The sequence below is a fragment of the Macaca nemestrina genome, chromosome 1 (genome assembly GCF_043159975.1).
Source record: "Macaca nemestrina isolate mMacNem1 chromosome 1, mMacNem.hap1, whole genome shotgun sequence".
Taxonomy (NCBI): Eukaryota; Metazoa; Chordata; class Mammalia; order Primates; family Cercopithecidae; genus Macaca; species Macaca nemestrina.
In genome coordinates this window covers 187,537,692-187,560,743 of record NC_092125.1, presented here as the reverse complement: position 1 = coordinate 187,560,743, position 23,052 = coordinate 187,537,692, and the positions used below count along the sequence as shown (strand labels likewise).

The window sequence follows — 23,052 nt, the reverse complement described above, 5'->3', positions numbered from 1 at the left end:
GCCCAACTACCACACTTTAAGAGGAAGAGAGCTTGTGTTTCAGTCTAAGACAAAAGGATTAAGCTGGGAAAACCCTGAGAGAGAAGGACAGGAAAAACGACTTTAAAGCTGACGCCATGGTCCTGGAAGAAAGCAGAAGCTTGTCTAGAGCCTCACTGAGTAGAAAATGGGGTGACAGAAAACAGTGCCTCATGCACAGGGCATCCTGGATGGAGAATGAGGTTTTACGATGCAGCATCTGTTGGTGGCCAGTGATGAGATTACTGTGAAGGACACCTTGGAATTTTCAGCAGTCAAGAGGGAGGCACAAAAGACCTTGTGCTCCTCTAATTTTCTGACACTACTTCAGGATGACATTCTTATATGATCCAAGTGTCAGTCTGTGTAGGAGGTAGGAATGATAACAGAGATTATATATTTTTAATGTAACCAGGCCAGTGGGAGCTTGAAATAGATTTATTTATTTATTTATTTTAAATGAGGAATGTGGCTGGGCACAGTGGTTCATGCCTGTAATCCCAGCTACTCGGGAGGCTGATGCAGGAGAACCCACTTGAACCTGGAAGGCAGAGGTTGCAGTGAGCCGAGATCGCACCATTGCACTCCAGGCTCGGTAACAAGAGTGAAACTCTGTCTCCAAAAAAAAAAAAAAAAAAAGGAATGAAACTTGTCTTCCACCAAATTTTATGGACAGACATATTCTCTACATAAAAAAACAAAGTGGGATAATGTATACAATACTTTAAAAAGAAAAATCGCTTATAAAAATTTAGTTATCAGAAATATATTGAAGAATGAGGCCAGGTGCGGTGGCTCCATGCCTGTAATCCCAGCACTTTGGGAGGCTGAGGCAGGTGGATCATCTGAGGTCAGGAGTTTGAGACCAGCCTGGCCAACATGGTGAAACCCCATCTCTACTAAAAATACAAAAATTAGTTGGAGGTGGTGGTGCACGCCTATAATCCCAGCTACTCAGGAGGCTGAGGCAGGAGAATTGCTTGAACCCAGAAGGCAGAGGTTGCAGTGAGCCAAGATCGCACCACTGCACTCCAGTTTGGGCAACAAGAGCAAAAATCCATCTCAAAAAAAAAAGAAATAAAGAATGATTCATTACTTTAAGAAACCCAAATTATCACTACTGGTGTGAATGTAAAATAGTGCAACCACTACGCAAAACAGTCTGGGCAGTTGTTCAGTGAAACACAGATAATTACCATATGATTCAGGAATTTCACTCCTCAGCATATACCCATGAGAAATGAAAATACATATCCATTCAAAAACCTGTATATAAATGTTCACAGCAGCATTACTGAAATAGCCAAAAAGACAGAAGCAACCCAAATGTCCACCAACTGGTGATGATTAAACAAAATGTGGTATAACTATACAACAGACTATTATTTGGCCATAAAAAGGAATGAAATACTGATATATGCTACAACGCAGACAAACTTTGAAAACACCATGCTAAGTGAAAGAAGCCAGTCACAAAAGAGTACATTTTACATTATTTTCATTCATATGAAATGTCCAGAATAGACAAATCCATAGAGACAGAAAGTAGATTAGCAGTTGTTTAGGGCTAGATGCAAGGGGTAATAGGCATGATAAGTAAAGGGTGCAGGGTTTTTTTTAAGGTGATGAAAATGTTCTAAAATATTTGGTGATGACTATAAATACCTGTGAACATACTAAAAGCACTGAATAATACACTTTAAATGGGTGAACTGTATGGGATGTAAACTGTATCTCAATAAAGCTGTAAAAACAAAAAATAAAACCAGAACACACCACCCTCCTTTTTTTTTCTATTTATTTATTTTTTATTATTATACTTTAAGTTCTAGGGTAAATGTGCACAACATGCAGGTTTGTTACATATGTATACATGTGCCATGTTGGTGTGCTGCACCCATTAACTCGTCATTTACATTAGGTATATCTCCTAATGCTATCCCTCCTCCCTCCCCCCTCCCCACAATAGGCCCCGTGTGTGATGTTCCCCTTCCTGTGTCCAAGTGATCTCATTGTTCAATTCCCACCTATGAGAGAAAATGCGGTGTTTGGTTTTCTGTTCTTGCGATAGTTTGCTGAGAATGATGGTTTCCAGCTTCATCCATGTCTCTACAAAGGAAACGAACTCATCCTTTTTTATGGCTGCATAGTATTCCATGGTGTATATGTGCCACATTTTCTTAATCCAGTCTGTCACTGATAGACATTTGGGTTGATTCCAAGTCTTTGCTATTGTGAATAGTGCTGCAATAAACATACGTGTGCATGTGTCTTTATAGCAGTATGATTTATAATCCTTTGGGTATATACCCAGTAATGGGATGGCTGGGTCAAATGGTATTTCTAGTTCTAGATCCTTGAGGAATCGCCACACTGTTTTCCACAATGGTTGAACTAGTTTATAGTCCCACCAACAGTGTAAAAATGTTCCTATTTCTCCATATCTTCTCCAGCACCTGTTGTTTCCTGATTTTTTAATGATTGCCATTCTAACTGGTGTGAGATGGTATCTCATTGTGGTTTTTTCCTTTTTTTTTTTTTTTAATACGGAGTCTCATTGTGTTGCCCATGCTAGAGTGCAGTGGGGTGATCTCAGATCACTGCAACCTCCACTTCCCAGGTTCAAGCAATTCTGCCTCAAGCTTCTGACTAGCTGGGATTACAGGCATGTGCCACCATGCCTGACTAATTTTTATATTTTTAGTAGAGACAGGGTTTCACTATCTTGGCCAGGCTGGTCTCGAACTCCTGACCTCAGGTGATCCACCTGCCTCGGCCTCCCAAAGTGCTGGGATTACAGGTGTGAGTCACTGCACCCGGCCACATAGAACTCCTTTATCTGCAAACTCCCCTAGTACATATATTACTCAAAATTCATCTTTTCCCTAAGCAGAATATGCATTAAAAAAACCCTCATCATTATGTACCTATATTGTTATGGCCGTTATTCTTTATTTTACATTTATGAATTTTGATTTATGAATACTGCAGTCCCTGCTTATCCATGGGGAATAGTTCTAAGACAACCAAAAAGATGCCTGAAACTACAGAAAGTACTACACCCTATATATACTGTTTTTCCCTATACATACATACCTGTGATCATTTAATTTATAAATTAAGCACAGTAAGGGATTAACAATAACTAATAATAAAAGAGAAAAATATAACAATATGCTGGAATAAAAGTGACATGAATGTGGTCTCTCTCAAAATGTGTTATTGTGCTGTATTCACCTATCCAGACTGTGGCTGACTGGGGATACCTGAACACATGGAAAGCAAAACCACAGTAAGCAAAGCCATGGACCAAGGGGTCTACAGTACCAAAAAAGGTAAATGGTAATCATGAAAGCTAGCCTTAAACTCATGAGGAAAAAGAATTGCATATTAACAACAAAATTCCTTTTTTTGAAAGGAAATTTTTTAAAAAACTGATACCTAAGAAATGCTTAACGTATTTATTGAGTTATAATACACATAAAGCACATTAATCTTAAGTGTACTGATGATAAATTTTAACCTATGTATAAACCCATGGAACCCCACTCATATCAAGATTCAGAACATTTCTAGAACCGTTAAAGGTTCCTCATCCCATTTTCCCATCAAAATCCTCACCATAAATAATCACTATTTTTAATTCTATCATCATAGATAGGTTTTACCTATTCTTGAGCTTCCAATAAATGGAATTATATAATTTTTTTTCTATATTTAAGCAATGAAATTCTGTATTTAAACACTCAAGAATATCTTACTAGCAGTACACCTAGATCTCAGCAGACAATCACATAGAATCCTTGTGGGCTATGCAGTGGCCAGTCAGGGAAATGACCACATCCAAAGAGGGCTTAAAGAACTGATGACAATCTTGAGCTAGGTATCACAGAATCCCAATCTATTCCTTTAAAACAGGACCAGAGAGAGATCATACTCAGCATCATGCAGCAACGCTAATATGAGACACATATTTTACTACAGTTTCCTTCAGTACTGACAACATAAATTCCAGTATTAGAATAGATCGAGTCCACCAAGCCCAGAGACAATTCTCTGTTAGAAACATCAAAGCATGGACTATGGGACACTAAACTATTCTCCTGGAAGCGGCCCTTCCAAAAGAGGTAATGGCTGTCTGTGTCTCCCTACACTTGAGTTGTCCTTACTTATAGGTCATGAATTTGTCATCCATGATTGTTATCTAAACTCTTTTATATTTGTTGTTGTTGTGTTATTATTTTGTTTTTTGTGTTTTTTTTTTTTTGGTGTGTATGGTTTTTTGTTGTTGTCTTTTTGTTGTTGTTGTTTTCTTTCTTTCTTCTGTATTTAGTTTATACAACCCATTAAAGAAACTTCCAAGGTCTGGTTTGTCACATGCTACAGTCTGAATGTTAGTATCTTCCCAAAATTCATAGGTGGAAAATCTAACCCTCAAGGTGATGGTATTTGGAGGTGAGGACTTTGGGAGGTGATTAGGTCATAAAGGCAGAGCCCTCAGGAATGGGATTAGTGCCCTTATAAAAGAGGCCTGATAGAGACCCCTAGCTCCTTCTACCAGGACATAGGTAGAAGGCACCATCTATGAACCAGAAAGCAGATCCTCACCCCTCACCAGACACCAAATCTGCCAGTGCCTTGAGTTTGGACTTCCTAGTCTCTAGAAGAGAAATTCATGGTGTTTACAAGCTACCCAATTTATGGTATTTTGTTATAGCAGCCTAAACAGACTAAGACACTACACTTATTCATGCCCCTTGGGATGGTATATTCCTTGTATTTCTTACTGCTTTTCAGGGCAAAGAAGGACTTCCATTCATGATTTTGGTGTACAGCATAGCCTTCTTGGGCCTTTCTTCAGCTTCATGATGTGACCAGAACCACGTGAGCATTCCAAGAGCAGACACACCCTTCTTACAGATGAGAGCACCTCCTTGCCTTCTTTACAAAGCTCTTCAGTATGCTATATACACTCAGCTTGACTTTTGGCCACAATAGCAAACTAAAATGATCTCTTGAGAGGGCTGTTATTAAAAACTACTCAGCATGGTGTAGTTGTAATTGTTTACCCCAAAAAATGTCACCTTAGGCCGGGAACAGTGGCTCATGCCTGTAACCCCAGTACTTTAGGAGGCCAAGGTGGGTAGATCACCTAAAGTCTGGAGCTTGAGACCAGCTTGGTCAACATGGTGAAACCCCGTCTCTACTAAAAATACAAAAATTAGCTGGGCATGGTGGTGCATGCCTGTATTCCCAGCTACTCGGAAGACTGAGGTAGGAGAATCACTTGAACCCAGGAGGTGGAGGTTGCAGTGAGCTGAGATCATGCCATTGCACTCCAGCCTAGGTGACACAGTGAGACTCCGTCTCAGAAAAAAGAAAAATCATCTTAAATCTTCCTCTACTGAAACTCTTCTGCCACAGTTCCAATCTCTGGGCATGTATTTCATCTTCTCCCTCTTTCTCACACAAAGAACCCAGGGTTTCTATGGAAAACCCAGATTCAGAGGTCTCTGCTCTGTTTTCTCCTGCCAGTAGTTTGAATTGAGTGGTGTTACATGCATCAAGGTCACCCATAAATGTATTTCAGAACAGCCTATTTGTTACCTAGAACTAAGCCCAATATCCAGTATGTTCCTTTCTCATGCATTCTGTCCTATGAAGCAGTTACTTATGTTTCTAAAAATACAATTCACACATTTTATTCTGATACTATCTTTCCATTTATATTTGGATATTATCTCTATTATGCCTATATTTGGCTAAATTATATAGTTCTCCCTAATCTTAAAGAATTAGGTTTCACTACTCAAATTACCTCAAGTGCCTTCTATAGACACATTTCTGTTACTTAAATAAAGAACGTCATTTTGTTTTTGTTGTTGTTGTTTTTGAGACTCACTCTTGTCCAGGCTGAAGTGCAGTGGCACGACCTTGGCTCACTGCAACCTCTGCCTCCCAGGTTCAAGTGATTCTCCTGCCTCAGCCTCCCAAGTAGCTGGGACTACAGGCACCCACCACTATGCCCAGCTAATTTTTTGTATTTTTAGTACAGACGAGGTTTCATCATCTTTTTTTCTTTTTTTTTTTTTTTTTGAGATGGAGTCTCACTCTGTCACCCAGGCTGGAGTGCAGTGGCGTGATCTCAGCTCACTGCAACCTCTGCCTCCAGGGTTCAAGTGATTCTCCTGCCTCAGCCTCCCGAGTAGCTGGGATTACAGGCATGTGCCACCACACCCAGCAAATTTTTGTATTTTTAGTAGAAACGGAGTTTCACTATGTTTGCCAGGCTGGTGTCTTGAACTCATGACCTCAGATGATCTGCCTACCTCGGCCTCCCAAAGTGCTGGGGTTACAGGCGTAAGCCACTGTGCCCAGCCTAGGACCTATTTCCCCTCAGAGGAAATAGAAATTCCCCACTCAGTTCTACTGTGTAAACAAAGATTCTGATTTTTATGTTTTAGGCAAACATTAATCTGTTCTTCTTAAGGTATAGCATTTACTCATGCCACAGCCAGCCTCTGAGATTTCCAAGGCATTTCTATGAATCAAGAATCCTACATTCTGGGTTGCTCCACATATTAACTTCCGATTAACTCTGGTACCCCCTACAACTACCAAGGCCATTTTCCTAAATTCTTACCATCTTACTGGCCAATTCTCAATTACAAATCTCTTCTCCCACCTCTGACATCTCTAGTGCTGGTAGTAACCTGGCACTAGCGTCTGCCTCCCGATACACTCCCAGACTACTTACACAAGGTGCTGATCTCGGATCTTTCGCAGCTGGATCAGGTCAGGTTTGATACTATTCATTTTTTTATCTATTTCTCGGTTGTCCAAAGCTTGTTTCTTCAAATCCTGCTCTAGACGCATTTTGCTATCATGAATCTCTCCCAGACGTGATTTCAATTTATCATAATTCATCATAATTCTGTAAAAATATGTGACATGTTAAGGCTAAAATAGAAATCAAGCAGACAGATCCTACTGAGTGAGCATGGTCCTAATATCCTTTTTTTTTTTTTTTTCCCTTGAGATTGAGTCTCGCTCTGTCACCCCAGGCTGGAGTGTAGTGGCATGATCTCAGCTCATTGCAACCTCTGCCTTCCGGGTTCAAGCAACTCTCCTGCTTCAGCCTCCCCAGTAGCTGGGATTACAGGCACGTGTTACCACACCCGGCTAATTTTTGTATTTTTAGCAGAGACGGGGTTTTGCCATGTTGACCAGGCTGGTCTCAAACTCCTAACCTCAGGTGATCTGCCTGCCTCAGCCTCCCAAAGTACTGGGATTACAGGCGTGAGCCATTGCATCCAGTGAGGTTCTAATATCTTATGCGGGGTGAAGATTTGTTTTTGCCTGGCCCATATCCATTCCCATTTCTGGTATTAGAACCCTGATGTTCCCTGGAGGTAAGGATTCATTCCCCCATCTCAGATCCAGGGATGTAAACACACATGGCCCAGACTGGCCAATAAGAATATTCTACTCTATCCCATCCCTACCCTCAGACCACAGTGACTGGTTCAGGAACAGGAATAAGACTCAAACTGATCCAATGAGAGTCAATTCTAGAACATTTGCTAGAACTGTATTGTTAAAATAAATTACCTCTTTCCACACGAATTGCTAAATTATGAATATGCAGTTCTCATCCCAGCAGCTATACTGTCACTTCACTGGCAAAGCCTGCCTGAGAATAAAATCAACCCAGAGAAAAACTGAGCTAAAATACAATGTGAGAGAGAATCTCAATAACCTTGTTTGGGCCCTGAATCCAGCAATGACTGAACAAGTAAAGCTATACGTTTGATATTCAAGAGGTAGCACAACACAACAGTTAAGAACTATGGTTTTGCAACCTACATCTGAATCTCTGCTGTCACTTGCTGTGGGGCCATGGGCAAGTTATTTAACGTCTCAGTGCCTTCATTTCCTCATCTGTTTAAAATGGTGATATGGTTTGGCTGTGCCCTCACCCAGATCTCATCTTGAATTGTACTCCCATAATTCCCACAGATTGTAGGAAGGACCCGGGAAGAGATAATTGAATCAAGGAGCGGTTCCCCCATACTGTTCTCATGGTAGTGAACAGGTCTCATAAGATCTGACGGTTTTATCAGGGGTTTCTGCTTTTGCATCTTCCTCATTCTCTCTTTGCCTGCTGTCATCCATGTAAGACAGGACTTGTCCCTCCTTGCCTTCCACCATGACTGTGAGGCTTCCCCAGCCACGTGGAACTGTCAGCCTAATTAAGCCTCTTCCTTTTGTAAATTGCCCAGTCTTGGGTATGTCCTTATCAGCAGCATGAAAATGGACTAATTTAGTAAATTAGTACTAGCAGAGTGAGGCATTGCTGAAAAGATACCCGAAAATGTGGAAGCAACCTTAAAATCGGGTAACAGGCAGAAGTTGGAACAGTTTGAAGGGCTCAGAAGAAGACAGGAAAATGTGGGAAAGTCTGGAACTTCCTAGAGATTTGTCGCATGGCTTTGCCCAAAATGCTGATAGTCATATGGACAATAAGGTCCAGGCTGAGGTGGTCTGAGATGGAGATGAGGAACTTGTTGCGAACTGGAGCAAAGGTGACTCTTGTTATGTTTTAGCAAAGAGACTGATGGCATTTTGCCCCTGCCCTAGAGATTTGTGGAACGTTGAACTTGAGGGAGATGATTTAGGGTATCTGGCAGGAGAAATTTCTAAGCAGCAAAGCATTCAAGAGGTTACTTGGGTGCTCTTAAAAGCATTCAGTTTTAAAAGGGAAACAGAGCATAAAAGTTTGAAAAATTTGCAGCCTGACAATGCAATAGAAAATAAAATTCCATTTTCTGAGGAGAAATTCAAGCCAGCTGCAGAAATTTGCGTAAGTAACAAGAAGCCAAATGTTAATCCTCAAGACAATGGGGAAAATGTCTCCAGGGCATGTCAGAAGTCTTCAAGGCAGCCCCTCCCATCAAGGCCCGGAGGCCTAGAGGAAAAAGGAGTTTCGCTGGCTAGGCCCAGGGTCCCTGAGCTGTGTGCGGCCTAGAGACTTGATGCCTGGCATCCTAACCACTCCAGCCATGGCTGAAAGGGGCCAACATAGGGCTCAGGCCATGGCATCAGATGGTACAAGCCCCAAGCCTTGGCAGCTTCCATGTGGTGTTGAGCCTGCAGGTGCACAGAAGTCAAGAATTGGGAACCTCCGCCTAGATTTCAGATGTATGGAAACACCTGGATGCCCAGGCAGAAGTTTGCTGCAGGGGCAGAGCCCTCATGGAGAACCTCTGCTAGGGCAGTGTGGAAGGGAAATGCGGGGTCAAAGCCCCCACACAGAGTTCCTACTGGGGCACCGCCTAGTGGCATTGTGAGAAAAGGGCTACTGTCCTCCAGACCCCAGAATGGTAGATCCATTGACACCTTACACTGTGTGCCTGGAAAAGTCACAGACACTCAAGGCCACCCTGTGAAAGCAGCCAGGAGGGAGGCTGTACCCTGCAAAGCCACAGGGGCAGAGCTACCCAAGACTATGGGAACCCATCTCTTGCATCAGCATGTCCTGGATGTGAGACATGGAGTCAAAGGAGACCATTTTGGAGCTTTAAGATTTGACTGCCCTGCTGGATTTCAGACTTGCACGGACCCTGTAGCCCCTTTGTTCTGGCCAATTTCTTCCATTTGGAACAGCTGTATTTACCCAATGTCTGTACCCCCATTGTATCTAGGAAATAACTAGCTTGCTTTTGATTTTACAGGCTCATAGGACTTGCCTTGTCTCAGATGAGACTTTGGACTGTGGACTTTTGAGTTAATGCTGAAATTAGTTAAGACTTTGGGGGACTGTTAGGAATGCATAATTGGTTTTGAAATGTAAAGATACAAGATTTGGGAGGGGCCGGGGCAGAATAATGTGGTTTGGCTGTGTCCCCACCCAAATCTCCTCTTGAATTGTACTCCCATAATTCCCACATGTTGTGGGAGGGACCAGGGTGAAACAACTGAATCATGGAGGTGGTTTCCCCCATACTGTTCTCATGGTAGTGAATAAGTTTCACGAGATCTGATGGTTTTATCAGGGATTTCTGCTTTTGCATCTTCCTCATTCTCTTTGCCTGCTGCCATCCACGTAAGATGTGACTTGCTCTTCCTTCCCTTCCACCGTGATTGTGAGTGAGGCTTCCCTAGCCACCTGGAACTGTAAGTCCAATTAAACCTCTTCCTTTTGTAACTGCCCCAGTCTCAGGTATGTCTTTACCAGCAGCATGAAAATGGACTAATACAAATGGGTACCTACAACAGTACTTACTTCACTGGGATTTTCTGTTAATTAAATGTGACAATACATGTAAAGGAAAGAACATTTCCTGACATTATCTTGGTAAGCACTCAACAGATGATGGCTATAAGCTTTTCCAACACACAAAGTTTTGCTATGCTCTGAACCCTTATGGTAACAACTGTCTACATTATTCCCTTGTCACTCAATATGTGGCTTTATATTACTATTAAAACTTCACAGACTGGACACACACCTGTAATCCCAGCACTTTGGGAAGCTGAGGGCAGAGGATTGCTTGAACCCAGGAGTTCAAGACCCCATCTCTACAAAAAGATTTTTAAAAATTAGCCAGTGCAGTGGCGCTTGCCTGTAGTCCTAGCAACTCGAGAGGCTGAGGCAAGTGGATCCCTTGAGCCCAGGAGGTTGAGGCTGCAGTGAGCCATGATCATGCTACTTCATTCCAGCCTGGGCAATAGAGCAAGACCCTACCTCAAAAAATAAAAAAATAAAATAGGCTGGGCACAGTGGCTCATGCCTATAATTGCAGCACTTTGGGAGGCCAAGGTGGGTGGATCACCTGAGATTAGGAGCTCAGGACCAGCCTGGCCAACTTGATGAAACCGTATCTCTACCAAAAATACAAAAATCAGCCAGGTGTGGTGGCATTCACCTGTAAACCCAGCTACTTGGGAGGCTAGGGCAGCAGAATCACTTGAACCCAGGAGGCAGAGGGTGCAGTGAGCCGAGATCGCACCACCGCACTCCAGTCTGGGCGACAGAGCAAGACTGTGTCTCAAAAAAATAAATAAATAAAATGAAACAAAATGTTATCATGCTACTTTATTTCCCTCTGCAACAAAACTACAAATCCTTTTCTGTTTCTTCATCGTTAATAATAATTATCATGAGGCCGGGCGCAGTGGCTCAAGCCTGTAATCCCAGCACTTTGGGAGGCCAAGGCGGGTGGATCACCTGAGGTCAGCAGTTCAAGGCCAGTCTGGTCAATTTGGTGAAACCCCGTCTCTACTAAAAAATACAAAAGAGTAGCCAGGCATGGTGGTGGGCGCCTGTAATCCCAGTGACTCAGGAGGCGGAGGCACAAGAATCATTTGAACCCAGGAGACGGAGGTTGCAGTGAGCCGAGATGGCACTACTGCACTCCAGCCTGGGCAACACAGAGAGACTCCATCTCAAATAAATAAATAATTATCATTTATTGAAAGCCCATCATGTGCCAAAATATATATTACTTAATTCTCTAGCATTCCAACAAGATATTATTCAGTTTATGGAAGAGAAAACAGACTGAGAAAAGTTAAGTAATTCACCTAAGGTTATACAGCTAACAAAACGGCCAATTCAGAATTCAAGCCCATAGTTTTAATCATTTAAGCTACACTGCCTCACAGCACTTAGCTCTAAACTCATGCCATTAAGCTACACTGCCTCACAGCACTTAGCTCTAAACTCATGCACACAGAAATACACTAATACTGTGGTCCTAATATGAGAAATAATTTTGCTTTTCCATTGCATATTAATTACTTATATTTATTATCTATTTTAGCACTCCTCAACCCACTACAATCTAGCTTAGTCTTCCAATACTCCACTAAATTTGCTTTGAAAGGCTTTCAATATCCTTTTAGTTATCAAATCCATTACTTCTCCTGCCACTCATTCTTTCTGTGTAATTTCATTCTTAGCATCTACCATCAGCTACACACCTATGCCTTCCAAATCCTTTCTATACCAAGTTCTAAATCCAAATAATCAGCTGCCTGCTCCCCAGTGAGCTCCATTTGTGTTCTCACAGGAACCTCGAACTCACTGGTTCCAACCCTAGACTCTCCTCATGTACTTTTTATTTGGGTGAAAAACACCATCTTCCAGTCTCTCACAACAGAAATCTAGGAATAATCTTTGACTTCTCCCACACCTACCATATCTGGTCAGGCATAAAGTCCTTAGCATTCCCATGGCCTCCTGCTTCTTTTCTGCTACTTCTCTAGTCCAGGCCCTCATTATCGTTTAACCTGATGACCACAACCGTTGCAGTCATGTGCAAGTCAGGCTGGTGTTCCTGCCTAGTCTTGTTCTACTACAATTTATTCAGACTGCTGCCAAAGTTGATTTCATTTCAAAAAAATATTCAATGAGCACCCATTATGTACTCCCATACATACGGAGGTACTAGGGCTACCAGGGAAAATAAGCCACCAATGCCTACTCTCGATGAGTTTACAGTTGAGTGGGCATGGCATTCAGTAAATGTTACACTAGGGATCAGGACCAGACACTGTAGGGACCCAAAATACAGCCCCTAAATTGGTCTCCGGAATCAGGGAACAATTTCTAGAAAAGATGGTATCTAACCTGAAGTCCTAATGGATAAGCAGGAGTTAATTTGGGAGAATGAAGAAAGAGCAGAGGAGAGAGGAAGTTCAATTTGGTGCCATTAGTGGAAAGAGCAAGTGGTTCCAATAGTAGGGCTGTGCAGTTTGAGGGGCAAAAGCAAACAAGACAGAAATTACTGGGGAAGAAAGAAATCCTGTCTCACTGATGCCCTTGGAGGTACTAAGTACTTACCGTTCAATTTCCTTTTCATTCCCCTCTCTGCGAAATCGCTCAATATACTCTTTGCTATGTTGTTCTTGTGTGTGACACTGCTCTTCAAATATTTTAATTGTTTCATTAAAAGCTTCTATTGCAGTCCTCTTCATCTGTATTTCCTACAAGAGAGACAAAGAAAAAACACAGGCTTCATTCTTTATTATTTTCTTCTAACCTTGGTCTTAAATTTTATAATTCTAGTTATTAATGTAATCCCGTATAACACCCAGTCTTTCAAAAGTCTTTCCCCTTGTTTAGGAGGACTAAAACAAGAGCTTTTATTCAACCCCTACTCTATTACCTATATGTAAAATACATCATTTAAACTATAAAATAGGCCAGGCATGGTGGCTTACACCTGTGATCCCAGCACTTTGGGAAGCTGAGGCAGGCAGATCACTTGAGGTCAGGAGTTCAAGACACCCGGGCCAACATGGCAAAACCCTGTCTCTACTAAAAGTACAAAAATTAGCCAGGCGTGGTGGTGGGTGCCTGTAATCCCAACTACTCAGGAGGCCGAGGCAGGAGAATCGCTTGAACCCAGGAGGCAGAGGTTGCAGTGAGCCAAGATCACGCCACTGCACTCCAACCCGGGTGACAGAACAAGATTCCACGTAAAAAATAAAAAATTTTTAAATTTTAAAAAACTATAAATAAATGAAATAGAACCATTATGTGAAATATATCGCTAAGAACCACAGAAAGGTCTCTGAGCTGCCAAGAGAGATTAACCCTGAACACCTTGAAGACAAGGACCAAATTCTGATTTTGCACCTATTATAGTGCTATTCCCCAAAAGGTGCTGAAAGAGTGAATGGATAGAGCTAAAGAGTCCATGCACCAAAGCACAAAGACTTACTCCCAGAAGAGTCTTATAAAGTCTATTTATTCTTACTCTCATTTCTCAAGTATGTGCTTAGTTTTCCAAACAGATTCATCAGTAGATTAATCCGATTACAAGAAAATGAAAAGGGGAAAAATAGCTGCTAAAGTCCAATGCACTTAAGAATAATAAGATGATCATGCCTGTAATCCCAGCACTTTGGGAGGCCAAGGTGGGCAGATCACGAGGTCAGGAGTTCGAGACCAGCCTGACCAACATGGTGAAACCCCATCTCTACTAAAAATACAAAAATTAGCCAGGCATGGTGGCGCACGCCTGTAATCCCAGCTACTCAGGAGGCTGAGGCAAGAGAATCGTTTGAACCCAGGAGGCAGCAGTTGCCGTGAGCCGAGATTGTGCCACTGCTTTCCAGCCTTGGCGACAGAGCAAGACTTTGTCTCAAAAAAAACAAAAACAAAAACAAAAAAACATCTGAATCACGATTCCCCGAAAATCTTCAGAAGGTTAAATTTTGTTCAGTTTGTTTTTTAGAAAAGCAATAAATACGCCTAAGGGTCTAGAAAAACTGCTATCCTGAATGTTTATAATTCTAGAAGTTTTGATGCTTATGGGATAATTCCTACATTATCTAGCACTTATTAGGCTGGGGTGGGTTTTGGTTTTGGTTTTGCTGGTGGGTGGGCGGGTGGGTTAGTGTTTTTAAAACTGTTGCCTAAGCTGGACTTGAAATCCTGGGCTTAAGGGATCATTCCACCTCAGTTTCCCAACTAGTTGAGACTTTAGGAGGGCACCACACACCCAGTTTAAGCATTTGTCATTTTCAACAATTGATTATTGAGAATCCACTACACAGAAATTACCATCTGGTGATAGAGATTTGTGAAACATGAAGCCTGCCCTCTAAGACTCAGAATATACGGGTGGAATAGATTTCTGAACTCTAATAAGGTTTGGTTTCATGTCATGGAAGAGGCAACCAAGTGATATTAACTAATTATTTATTGCTTTACAGAGACTTCACAGAGGAGGTGACACTTAAGCTAGGTCTTAAAGAACTGATATAGAGGAAGAAAATGCAGCACTGCACAAAGGAGGCATGGTATAATGTATACATAAAATAACAAGGCATGTTCAAAGATTAGTAATTGCCCAGTAGGGCTAGAACATTAGAGGATTAGCAGATGAGGGAGGCTGGAACCTTGTGATAGTCCATACAGTTGAGATTACATCATATGTATCTTAATATTAAAAACTAACTAGAATGCCCATATGCCAAATATCTTAGTACTAATTCTACAACTCTTAAATTATAGTGGATAGCCTTAGCTCCCTTGCAAGGTTAGAAATTACCTATAAAGTTCTGGCCCTGGATCTTCAAAGAAAACACTAACAATTTAGATTTTATTAACACTGGTATATATATCAGTAAGTAGAACAGCAAAGGGAAAAGTATTTGATATCACTACTAAGTCAGCACCCCCCCCCCATAAACAATGCCACTATACCACTACACCTGCCACCAAAACTATAAACCTACCTGTTCACCTCTTCTCTCCCTTCCTCTCCCTTTATTTACATGTGCTCTAGGTCTCAGCTCCCTTTCCTTTCTGGGTCCTTCACTCTCGTATCAGCTAGCCCCTTTTACATTATTAACTCTCCCAGTCTAATGATTCCTTCTTAGCAGCATATAAGCAAGCTCTGGTATCAACACTTTGAAAAAAAAGCACTCTTATTCCAAAATTCTCTTCAAATCACAGATAAGCTTCTTTTTTTTTTTTTTTTTTTTTTTTTGAGACGGAGTCTCGCTCTGCCGCCCAGGCTGGAGTGCAGTGGCCGGATCTCAGCTCACTGCAAGCTCCGCCTCCCGGGTTTACGCCATTCTCCGGCCTCAGCCTCCCAAGTAGCTGGGACTACAGGCACCCGCCACCACGCCCGGCTAGTTTTTTTTTTTTTGTATTTTTAGTAGAGACGGGGTTTCACTGTGTTAGCCAGGATGGTCTCGATCTCCTGACCTCGTGATCCGCCCGTCTCGGCCTCCCAAAGTGCTGGGATTACAGGCTTGAGCCACCGTGCCCAGCCTATAAGCTTCTTAAAGAGTTGTTTATGGCTTTGTTTGTGGCTGGGCATGGTGGCTCATGCCTGTAATCCCAGCACTGTGGGAGGCTGAGTCAGGTTGATCACTTGAGGTCAGGGGTTCAAGACCAGCCTGACCAACATGGCAAAACCCCTCTCTACTTAAAAAATAAGTAAGTAAAATAAAAAATAAAAATAAAAAAAGAGCTGGCCGGGCACAGTGGCTCACGCCTGTAATCCCAGCACTTTGGGAGGCTGAGATGAGCAAATCACCTGAGGTCAGGAGTTTGATACCAGTCTGGCCAACATGGTGAAAACCTGTCTCTACTAAAAATACAAAAATTTGAAAGGCATGGTGGCGGACACCTGTAATCACAGCTATTCGGGAGGCTGAGGCAGGAGAATTGCTTGAACCCGGGAGGCGGAGGTTGCAGTGAGCTGAGATGGTGCCACTTCGCTCCAGCCTGGGGGACAGGGCAAGATTCTGTCTCATAAAAACATCAATAATAAAATAAAATCTAGGTCAATAAATGTCAAAAGAATATAACTTTAATGAACATATTTACTAACAACAAAATTAATTTAAATTAGAAATAAATAATATATTTGAAAGTCCCAAATATTTAAAAATTAAAAACACAAGGGGCAAAAGAAGAAATCACAAAAAAAGAGAAAATATTAAAAACTGAATAACAGGGAAAACAGAGTATGACAAAATTTGTGAGATGCATATATGCAGTGCTTAGAGGAAAATGTATTGCTTTAACTGCTTATTTTAGAAAAGAAAGTTTTTTTGTTTTTTTTTTTTTGAGACAGAGTCTTGCTCTGTCACCCAGGCTGGAGTGCAGTGGCCAGATCTCAGCTCGCTGCAAGCTCCGCCTCTCGGGTTCACGCCATTCTCCTGCCTCAGCCTCCCGAGTAGCTGGGACTACAGGCGCCCGGCACCACGCCCAGCTAATTTTTTGTATTTTTTAGTAGAGACAGGGTTTCACCGTGTTAGCCAGGATGGTCTCGATCTCCTGACCTCGTGATCTGCCCGTCTCGGCCTCCCAAAGTGCTGGGATTACAGGCTTGAGCCACTGCGCCCGGCCAGAAAAGAAAGTTTTTAAACGAATGAACAAAATTTCCACCTTAAGAAGTAGGAAAAGAGAAAATTAAACTGAAAAACAGCAGAAAAAAATTAAAAAGAGCAGAAATTCATGAAATAGAAAGTAAACACTAAAAAAATCCATTATTGTTATCTACTAGAAAGAGCCCAGGGTAAGCTACTGTTGCACTAAGAATTCACTAGGAATTAAGTAGAATCAACATGGACTAATGCTTCTATAAATCATTTGATATTCAACATAATAACTTGTGTTCCAAGAGAATGTACATGAGAAATACAGTTAAATATATTTTCCTAAGCCACTTCCTACCCAAATATTATAAAAAGTAAACTTCTCTGAAGATACCCAGCTTCATCAAAATTCCAAACACTTTTGACAAACTATGTGACAACTTAGGGCAAATTAAACCAAGTCTAGCTAAAAAAGAATCAAAGTAGTCAGGCATAAGAAGTCCAAGGAAAGAAACTAGATTATTCTATAGAATTTTGCTCTATATCATAAATATGAAAAGTAAGTATTACTGGTTATTAAAGTTAATGATCTAAAAACTGTGTAGTTAGGTCTACTAGTAAGCCCACAATTTCCATCCATCAGCTCCTTCTTCCTCAGTAAATCCCCACGTTAGTTGAGCACACCTGACCAAATAAAAACTAGATTTCTCAGCCTCCCCTACAGCTAGCTGTGACCTGTAGCTAGGTATGACCATGCGACTTAGTTCTAGCCAGTGGGATAAAAGTGAAAGCAGAGTGTGCTCCTTCTAGGAAGTTGTCTTATAGAGAACCTTCCTTTCTCCTTCCTATTCTTCCTTCCTGTTTACTAGAATATGGTTGTGACCGCCAATATTAGAGTAAGCCGTCTTCCACAGATAGCCAAGCATCAAGACAGAAAATGCCTGTAAGTTCTGAGGACAGTGGAGTTACCCTAACACCCCTGTAGTTCCTATATACACATGAAAGAAAACTAAATTTCTATCTGAAGCCTTTGTTTTTTTTTTGTCACTTGTGACCAGTTAATATTAACTGATACAAATTATATCCTTAACCAATTAAGAAGGGAGGGGAATTTGTATCATCCAAGTTTCAAAAAGGCTGTTTAAGCCTTTAAGACATTAAAACAGCTAAAGATCATCAAGTGAATGATAGAAAATTTGAAGTAACTAAAACATTGCACACATACTAGTCAAAACAACATAAATATAGCAACCTGGGATGTTCTCGTATATTCTTCATAGAGCCTATCATACTCTTTACTCTTCTCTTGATACTGAGAGTGGTATTCTTGCAGTTTTTTACCTACTGCATCAATATTATCTTCTTTTACCAACTGATCCTATACAGGTAAAAGAAAAAAATAAAGAATGTTAACAATTCTGACATGTGACTTTTTCCATATCTATTTTTTAAAGGAAAATATCACCTCAACCATATATTCTTTTTAAACTGTATTTCAACTGTACAAGTTTAAGTCACTGTATTAATATCAAGCACACAAATATACCAAATCCTTTGATAATATTAAGATCAGCCTTTATATCACATCAAAATGATTAATACTTTAAAAATTAAGAAATGAAGTATAAGTGGGAAACATAAACATAAGTATTTTTATATAAAGGTAACAAGTACATGCAATAAGATATTATAGAAGGGTAGCCACAAAATAAGTTCCAAAAATATCTAAAATCTTAAGTAGGCACTAGGCACAATGACTCATGCCTATAATCCCAACACTTTCAGTGGCCAAAGTGAGAAGACTGCTTGAGCCCAGTTCAAGACTAGCCTGGGCAACATGGCAAGACCCTGAAGTTGTGGTATGCACCTGTGATCCCAGCTACCGGGAGGCTGAGGCAGGAGGACCACTTGAGCCCAGAAGGTCAAGACTGCAGTGAGCCATATTCATGCCACTGCACTCCAGCCTGGGCAACAGAGACTCTGTCTCAAAGTAAATAAATAAATAAATAATAAAATGGCTAGTTTTTTAAAACTGATAACACTGGTAAAAAAAAAAATCAAATAAGGTTGTTAAATAATGACTTGCTCAATAGCTAGCAAAGACTTCCATAATCTTACCTGTTGGTATCTGGACACTGGGTACATCAGCTTCACATCAAGCTTGGGATTGTACTGAGCAAGAGATTCATGGTGATAGTGGTTAATGAGCTCCACCACGGAATTAAATGTCAGAGGATCAGAAAAGCCATATTTACCATCCCGGTGATAGATCTTTATTAACTTATTATTGCCTCCCTTCCTGTGAACAACAAGACAACAACTGTGGATTTTTTTCCCCCAAATTCAACTGAACTACTATTTTCATATGGAGATGTGAAAGCTTGGTGTCACATAATAAACAAGTTTTACTATGTTAATGTGGCTGGAAGGAGTGAAAAGACATGTTATTGTGTATGTGAACATATATATATATAATTACTTTTGCATTGTTTTGTCCATAAAATACCTTGGTTATTAAAGGTCAACATATCTACACAGAATTCAGTATGAACAAATGTAGCAAAAAAAATCACTTAAGAAAAATAAAACAGAAATAAATTCTATTTTTGTTTATATTCTGAATGAATTTTCAAATTTAAATTCTATCAATATTTTTAGTCAGGAAGAATGGAAAAAATCTCCTAAGGACCCAAAGATATGTGGTTGTATGTCTCTGTGGGGGGAGCAGAAGTCATCTTTATATGAAAGGAATGATAAATATTTGTCACACAATCACCAACACACTCAAGGTTTTGTTGTTAATGCACAAACATAATTGAGCTCCTTAATCTATGATTTATAGCTGCATAATTAATCTAGAACCTTATACTATTTTGTCTTTTACACTTGCTTATAATTCTCAGAAATGACGATTTAGGCCATCACAACATGTAAATGATTCAAGTCATTCAACCGTTTTACAAAGTATAGCTTTTGAAGAGCTATGTATATTAGATGAATGTAATTTCATGCTTGGACAGTTCAGGGCACCTTTGTTTACTAAGTCATATCTAAATGGTCCCTTAAAAGATAATTTATAACTAAAGTTTAAAATAGCAATGTTTTGCAAGTTCCATAAGGCAAAATCTAAAAGCACAGCGGGCTGATTCATAGCAAAAGGCTGTACCATTCCCATTCAACTCTTCTTACAGCAGCATGCAGATTTATGCCCCTATCTCTCTTTATGCCATGCCATTTTTATAATAAATGAGGCACTGGGATTTGTAAAAGGTCGAACGCAATAAGATTGACCCTATAAGCTGATTAAAACAATGTTTAGGTCAGTTTTTAGATGGATGATAATTTCTATTAAATGTACATGAGAAGGACCATCTAATCATATACAGTTACTACAAATGTGTACACTCACACATACAATAACTGCAAGCTGGCCTCTCTGTTAAAGTTAAAAGGCATTCATTCATTTAAAATGATGTGCTGAATATCTATGTGCCAGGAATTACATAACGCGCTACAGATACATGATAAACAAGTCAGATACAGTCCATGCTCTCGTGGAGCTTCCAGTTTAACAGCACAAGGAACATATCTCTGTCTTTCAGTTTATTAAGGAAGATAACAAATTTCTCAAGATAGAACACAAAAATAAACAACTAAATATACCAAATGGTAATAAGTCTATTGGGGAAAAAAAAACAAAGCAGAGTAAAGGGAAAGGAGTTCTTGTGGTGGAGGATTGTTTGTATTGCTCAAGAAAAATCTCTGTGTTCAGCTGATATTTGAACAGAGTTCTAAGTGAAGTGAGGGAGCTAGTACAGCAGACATGTATGGGAAGCGTCCTAGAGAGAGGTGTGGTAAGGGCATGCTTGGCATGTTCAAGGAACAGCAAGGAGGCCAGTGATGCTGGGTCTGAACGAGCAAGAGGGAGAGTAATAGGAGACTAGGTAAGAGATGTAAAAGGAGCTTAGATTATGTAATAACAGTCTGTAGATTACTGTAAGGGCTTGAGCTTTTACTGAGTGAGATGGGAGGCACAAAAGGGTTTTCAGTAGAACCATGTAATCTATCTTGCGGTTTAAAAGGCTCACTCTAGCTGCTGGGTTGAGAAAAGACTGTTCAAAGGGGGCAGCGGTATAAGTGGAAATATCACTTGTGAAACTTTTATAATAATCTAGGCAAGGCATGATGGTGTCTTGGATGAGGGTAGCAGCAGTACAGGTCATGAGAAATAGTGAGATTCTTAATATATTTTGAAGACAGAGCTGACAGGATTTGCTGATGGCTTGGATACGAATATGACAGAGAGACAAGATAAAGATGATTTCAAGGTTTATATCATAAGCAATCAGAAGAATGGAATTGTCATTTATTGACATGAAGAAAGCTATTTTAAAAGAATGGGTTTAGACCAGGCACAGTGGCTCACACCTGTAATCTCAGCACTTTGGGAGGCCGAGGCGGGCAGATCACTTGAGGTCGAGAGTTCGAGACCAGCCTGACCAACACAGTAAAACCCCGTCTCTACTAAAATACAAAAATTAGCCTGGCGTGGTAGAGGGCACCTGGAATTCCAGCTATTCAGGAGCCTGAGGCAGAAGAATCACTTGAACCCAGGAGGCAGAGGTTGCAGTGAGCTGAGATCATGCCACTGCACTCCAGCCAAGGTTACAGAGTAAGACGTCATCTCAAAAAAAAAAAAAAAGAAAGAAAGAATATGTTTAAAGGTAGAAAAAGTTTGGTTTTAGACACTTTAAGTTTGAGATGCCTACTAAACATTCAAAAGCAGATGATCCAGCAGCCTACTTAAAGAATCTAAAGTTCAGGAGAAAGGTCTGGGCTAAAAACAGAAATTCAGGAGTTGCCAGCCGATAGATGTTATTTGAAGGTGAGTATAGCTGGACAGAAGAAGATGTCCAAGGACTAAGAACTGGGGTACGCCAATGTTTAGTGGTCAGAGACACGGAAGGAAGAACCAGCAAAGGAAACCAAAAGGGAGCAATTAATGAAGAGGAGAACTAAGAGTGTGATATCCTAAAAACCAACACGTACAAAAGCATTTCAACAACGAGAAAATTATCAACCAAGTCCAATGATAATTAGGTTTGGCAAAGCAGGTATCACTAAATGAACTGACTAAATGGTTTCAGTGAAATGGTAAGGATAGAACCCTGACTGGAATGGATTCAAGAAAATGAAAGAAGATAAAGAAGACATGCCCATAGGCAAGTGTCTCGAGGAATACTGCTGTAAATAAGGGCAGAGAAATAGAGAAGTAGCTAGAAAGAGATATAGGGTCAATTATTTACTATTCTTAAATGGGAAATAATAGAGTATATTTATATGCTGATGGGGAAGACTCAACAGAGAGACAAAAATTGTTGATCCAAAAAAGAGGACAAGATAGTTCCTAGAGTGATGTCCTTGAGTAGATTAGAGGGATGGGATGGGATCCAGTCCACAAACAGAGAAGCAGACCCTGGACAAGGACACGAACAGTCATCCACTGGAACAGAAAAGCGGCAGACTATTCACATTAATGTGTAAATATGTTGACAGCTGTGGTAACAGGAGCATGAAGGAGTTCTCGTCTGACTGTGTCCACATTATCAGTGATATTAAAAGCAAGTTCTTTAGTTAAAAGTGGGAAGAACGGTTGTCCTTTAAAAGAGAAAAAAAAGAACATGTGAAATTGTCATTTAGGAAAGTGACGGGGAAGCAGGATGAATGCATTGTGGAAATGCAGAAGTTAAGCTGGGCAGTTTTAAAGGTCACTTAAGGTTAGTGGTCATAATTAATGTGAGACCAGTCCATGTGGTCACATCCCTTTCTCCACATTCAGCAGCTCAAGTATAAGCAAGGACTAGGTGGAGAATTGAATTCACGGGTTGGAATTTAGTCTCGTGACTATACTGGAGGAAGAGGAGCAAGTTTAAGAATGTATTCACATGGGTAATTTTAATAATAATGTACTATGGACTCTAAGCAGAGATGAGAGAAGGAACGAAGGAATTGAAGGTCATGTCTTTATCATGATAGTCCTCCTTGCATCTCAGCACCTAGTCCAATGTCTGGCAGATAGCAGATTCTTAAAGATTTGTTAAGTATCCAGATTTTCTACAACAAATACTATTTACCAATTTAAAAAATAAGAGTTATTGAACTGAAAAATCTCTATTTCCTCACTAC

At 40.6% G+C, this 23,052-nt stretch overlaps 1 protein-coding gene across 4 annotated transcripts in view; it reads right to left on the bottom strand.

Moving 5' to 3' along the window:
• LOC105494953 (phosphoinositide-3-kinase regulatory subunit 3) overlaps window positions 1–23,052 on the bottom strand; it is a 97,145-nt gene that overhangs the window by 9,521 nt on the left and 64,572 nt on the right. For all 4 annotated transcript variants that reach the window (XM_071093854.1, XM_024796996.2, XM_071093853.1 and 1 more), the window contains 4 exons: window positions 18,985–19,165; window positions 18,119–18,244; window positions 12,866–13,008; window positions 6,776–6,952 (listed from right to left, as the gene is read on the bottom strand). In XM_071093854.1, coding sequence (XP_070949955.1) covers window positions 6,776–6,952; window positions 12,866–13,008; window positions 18,119–18,244; window positions 18,985–19,165 — 627 coding nt within the window. The remainder of the gene's footprint in view (window positions 1–6,775; window positions 6,953–12,865; window positions 13,009–18,118; window positions 18,245–18,984; window positions 19,166–23,052) is intronic.